General features: G+C 37.4%; 1 protein-coding gene and 1 pseudogene across 1 annotated transcript in view; both read right to left on the bottom strand.

Moving 5' to 3' along the window:
* Window positions 1-2,082, bottom strand: part of LOC137656452 (uncharacterized) — a 38,563-nt gene extending 36,481 nt beyond the window's left edge. Inside the window, exons 1-3 of the mRNA XM_068390626.1 lie at window positions 1,314-2,082; window positions 896-1,052; window positions 1-771 (exon numbers count right to left, since the gene is read on the bottom strand). The exon at window positions 1-771 is cut by the window's left edge and continues 207 nt beyond it. Of these exons, the coding sequence (XP_068246727.1) occupies window positions 1-771; window positions 896-1,052; window positions 1,314-2,082 (1,697 nt within the window). The remainder of the gene's footprint in view (window positions 772-895; window positions 1,053-1,313) is intronic.
* Window positions 2,083-4,457: 2,375 nt separating this feature from the next.
* The window catches only part of LOC137656451 (thrombospondin type-1 domain-containing protein 7B-like), a 40,672-nt pseudogene continuing 40,129 nt past the window's right edge, over window positions 4,458-5,000 (bottom strand).

Below are 5,000 nucleotides of genomic sequence, written 5' to 3'. Positions count from 1 at the left end.
AAGGCCCTGATTCTATCGACATGGTCTTTCCAGTTGTCACTGAAAATAACTATATTGTCCAGATAAACTACACAACCCTTCAATCCATTCGTGATCATCCACATCATTCTCTGGAAGGTACGGGCTCCGTTACGCATGCCAAAGGGCACGACTTTACGTTCGAATAAACCTTCAGGTGTTATAAATGCTGATATTTCTCGTGCATTTTCAGTCAGAGGAACCTGCCAGTAACCTTTTAGAAGGTCTAACTTACTAATATACTTGGCATTACCCATCTTATCTATGCAATCTTCTATGCGAGGCAGAGGGAAATTGTCAGCAACTGTTAAGTCGTTTACTTTTCTGTAGTCAAAACACAACCTGTCTTGTCCATTTTCATTTTTCACTAATACAACTAGGGAACTCCAAGGACTGCTACTTGGTGTTATCAAGTCATTCTCCAACATATAACTGACTTCCTTCCTCACACCTTCAGCTTTCTGTGGATTTAACCTGTAAGGGGCTTGTCTAATTGGCTGGGCATTTGGCTTTAGTACCACGTCATGTTGCAAACTACGTACAAGACCAGGAGTGTCCTTGAATATTGACGGATGTTCTCTGAATAAATCCTTAATATCAGTAGCTTCCTGAGCATTCAGATGTTTAAACAAACTATCTGGGTTACACAAAATATTAGAGTTTTCGCCATTCCATCCATATTCTTTGCTTTCCACTTCTTGTCCATTACCTTCTTTAGGTACAACAGCTGAAACAGATTTAACAGTGTTAGCTCTGGAAAATAAATTTCTTCATAATGTTAATATGACACAGCTGATACTTTTTCCTCCTCCCTGGAATTTCCACCAAATAATCAACATCATTCAGTTTCTTCTTAACCACTGCTGGACCTACAAACTGAGCTCTGAACTGACCTGGAATAGGAAGTAACACTAGTACTTGTTCTCCTGCTTCAAAATTTCTAACTTGAGACTTTCTATCATAATGAGTTTTCATTTTAGCCTGCGAAGTAGAGAGATTATTTTGGGTCCATTGCCAAATGCTCCTTAATTTTTCTTTGAAAGACAAAATATAATCAAGTGAATTTATTTTACCACTACCCCCTTCCCAATGTTCCCTTAATAAATCAAGAGGCCCTCTCATATTGTGTCCATAGACCATCTGAAAAGGAGAAAAACCCAGAGATTCACTAGGGGCTGATCTTAAAGCAAAAAGCAATAAAGGCAAGTCTTTATCCCATTCCTCAACATGGTCTAAACAATAGTTAGTCAAAGCATTCTTCAGAGTGTAGTGAAATCTTTTAAGTATTCCCTAACTTCCGGGATGACATGAGGATGCCAAGTTGTGTTTAATGCCAAGTTCATTCATTTTAGCCTGGAACTCCCTATGAGTGAAATTAGAACCTTGATCCGACTGTATCTCTCGAGGCAAACCATAACGAGAAAAGAAGTCCATGAGATGCTTAATTATGATACCACTCTTTATGCCTCTAACAGGTATTATCTCGGGAAATCTAGTGGTTCTGTCCATTATAGTTAACATGTACTGAAAACCTGTTTTGGTTTTGGGTAAAGGACCCACAATGTCAATAACAATTTGCGTGAATGGTTCTTCAACAGCTGGGATAGGAATTAAAGGTGCTTTAGTAATTTTCTGGTTGGGTTTTCCAACCATTTGGCACTTGTGACATGACTTACAATGTCTGACTACGTCTTTCTTTATAAAAGGCCCCCAAAAATTATCTTTCACTTTGTACAGTGTTTTTCGTATTCCTAAATGACCACCCCATTCACTTTCATGAGCCTCTTGCAAAATAAAATGCCTAAACTTACTAGGTACTAAAATTTGTTCCCTTACCTTCCACTCTTCATCAGTAGATGCGGTCACTGGACGAATTAATCTATATAACACATCATTCCTTAATATATAACTTGTTTCACTTAAATCATCCTGTTCCTTTAGCTGCTCTGCTTCTTCATATATTCTCCTCAATTCGCCATCTTCTTTTTGAGCACTAATTAGGGTTTGCCTATCTGGAAACATGCAACTAGAATCTGTAGCAAAGTCTTCAGATATATTAACCATAGACTTTAACGAAAGATTTTTTATCTGCTTGGACTTACCTTTCCTTTTCTTAGGTTGAGTTTTGGTTTGGAAGTAGTTTTCCAAATTTATATCAGCTTCTCCACCTTAGACTTCCTCTCTAGATTGGGCTTGGGTTACAGGAACAACAGGTTTAACATTCACCATAACACGTTCATTAACCACACTAGCCCCCTTTCGACCTTCTGATGCACAGGCTGTGCCACTACCTTGCATCACATCATTGCCTATCAACAAATCCACACCACTCACAGGCAATGCACTAACTACAGCCAGTTTCAACCTACCAGTTACCAAAGGAGATTCCAAATAAACTTCTTCCACAGGTCAAGATGTTACTGTATCTAGGAAACCCCCAAGCAACACAAAATCCTGACCTTTCCGTGAGAAATCTTTAGGGAGAGAGGTTTCCAGAATGCAGGACTGGCACGAGCCAGTATCCCGCAGCAATGCAACGATATTACCATCAGTTGCCTCAGACCCAACTTTCACTATACCTCTAAAGACAAAGTCTTCAAATTCCTTACCATAAAGCATGCTCCCACTCACCTCTCCTTCAAGACTTGAAGACACAGGCGGCACTGACCTACAATCCATTAACATAACTGGTTTAACCGACTTAGTTACTTCAGGACAATGTTACTTATTATGACCTTTCTTACCACACTTATAACAAACAATATCCCGGGCCTGCCTCGGACCCCTCGAAGACAATGAAGGACTTTCTCTACCCTTTATTACTTCCACCGTTTCCACACCTGCTTCCCAATGAGTTTTCTTCTTACCATAATGTTTGTGTGACAAAATAAACCCATCTGCCACCTTTGCTGCCTCATTCACATTATCAATGTTAAAATTAAATTCTTCAATATGGATGCGAACGTCTTTGGGAATGTTATTTTTAAAATCCTCCAACAAAACCAGTTCTCGTAACTCAGCAAATGTAGTTGCCTCCTCTGCAGTCAACCACTCGTCAAGTTTAACTGCTTTCTGGCCTGCCCATTCTACAAATATTTGATTAAACATTTTACGCCAGGATCTGAATTTCTACCGCTAAGCTTCTGGGATTAGCTGGTATGCATTTAAAATCATTTTTTTTCACAATATCATAATCACTGAAATCTTCTGCACTTAACGCTGCAAAAACTACTTGTGCCTTACCAGAGAATGCAGATTGCACTAATACAGCCCAGAGTTCCTTGGGCCAAGCTAACTGATGAGCTACTTTCTCAAAAGCAACGAAAAATTTTCCGAAATCTGAATCGCTACACTTAGGAATTAGCTTAGTTCCCCACTTATCACTGAACTTAGCTGGCACAGAATCACTCATAGAAGTTTCATATGACTTTGAAGACTTTAAAGTTATCTCTAACTCAAACCTTTCTTTATCAGCTTCCATAAGCGCTCTCTTTTCAGCCAATATTGATTTTTCTGCTTCCATTTGCTCTCTTTCAGCTTCTCTCTGCTCTGCTCATTTAGCGTGTTCAAGCTTCTGTTGCTCTTTTATGAAATATGCTAAGTCAGATCCTGACAATCCAAGTTCCTTACCTATGGCAGTTAACTCGCTTAAAGTTGACCTCTCGATAAATTGAGCAAATGCTACTCAACACGATGAACTATTAAAGTTTCCCGTGAAGAGAGATAAAAAAAAAAAATCATACTTTTTCACACTACCTCAGTGACCATATGCCATCCTGTCACGGTCGCCAATTCATGTCACGACTTAATAACATTAACGTTTTATGTTAAAGCAGGTTCTTTATAATTTGCGTAAAGCCGTTACATAAAAAAACAATAGTATTTTGTAACCTGAAGTACCTTTAACAACCAGTTATAGTTTATAAACAATGATGGCAAAGGACAACGAAGGAGTATGATACAAAAAGGAGATATAAATATTTATTTACAATAGAAAAAAAAAATAGTTAAATAATATTGGGACCGAGGTAAGTTTCAGGTCACTGCAGCATAAACTTGATGCTCCGTTGTAATGAAGTGTTGTTAATTGCAGTTCTAAAAATGGAGGACAGTTACTAATACCAATACTTAACTTCTCGTAAAGTATCATCAACGGCGGTGCAGCTGCAGTAATAAACATGAGGGACCAGGTGATAAATCTGAATTTTCTTAAGGGGCTGTCCAAGGCTGATATCCTCTCCCGTGTTCGTAATGTGCCCGTCGCAGATAAAGACCAAGATTAATATCGAGAACTTGATAAAAACACTCGATCACAGCTGCTCTTTGAAGACAAACATCCATGCATCAGCCGCGGAAGAATGATCAAACGGGCGTGACAGTGGTAGAAGGTGCTGAAGACTCAAAAATAGGCGTTGATGTCGAATAAAGGGCGCTAACAGCTATACACCATTGCAGCGATCCAAAGTGAATCCACCGCTCTCTGTAGAAGCGTACCTCTCAGAGGCAATCCCAACTTCTCTAGCGTTCAGAGGATCTCTGACCGCAAACTTGGGCTTTTCCCGAAAAAAAAGTCTCTCTGCCTCCACATCATCATGTAAAGGAAGAAATTGTTGGATTAGAACTACCCTCCTTAACGACTGCAAAACAAATAACAATCAAACAACACCCAGCTACTAACAAGCAGCAAACATACGACTGCGTGGGCAAAGAATAAATATATAAATTAATATATAAATGAACGAACGAAAATACATTTTGGCGTGATAATATATATATAAATATATATATATATATATATATATATATATATATATATATATATATACATATATATATATATATATATATATATATATATATATATATATATATATATATATATATATATATATATATATATATATATATATATATATATATATATATATATATAAAAAAAAATATATATATATATATATATATATATATATATATATATATAT

Source organism: Palaemon carinicauda, chromosome 17 (assembly GCF_036898095.1).
Source record: "Palaemon carinicauda isolate YSFRI2023 chromosome 17, ASM3689809v2, whole genome shotgun sequence".
In the NCBI taxonomy this organism is placed as follows: domain Eukaryota; kingdom Metazoa; phylum Arthropoda; class Malacostraca; order Decapoda; family Palaemonidae; genus Palaemon; species Palaemon carinicauda.
The sequence above is the reverse complement of the archived record's forward strand: the minus strand, read 5'-3'. Positions and strand labels throughout refer to the sequence as shown.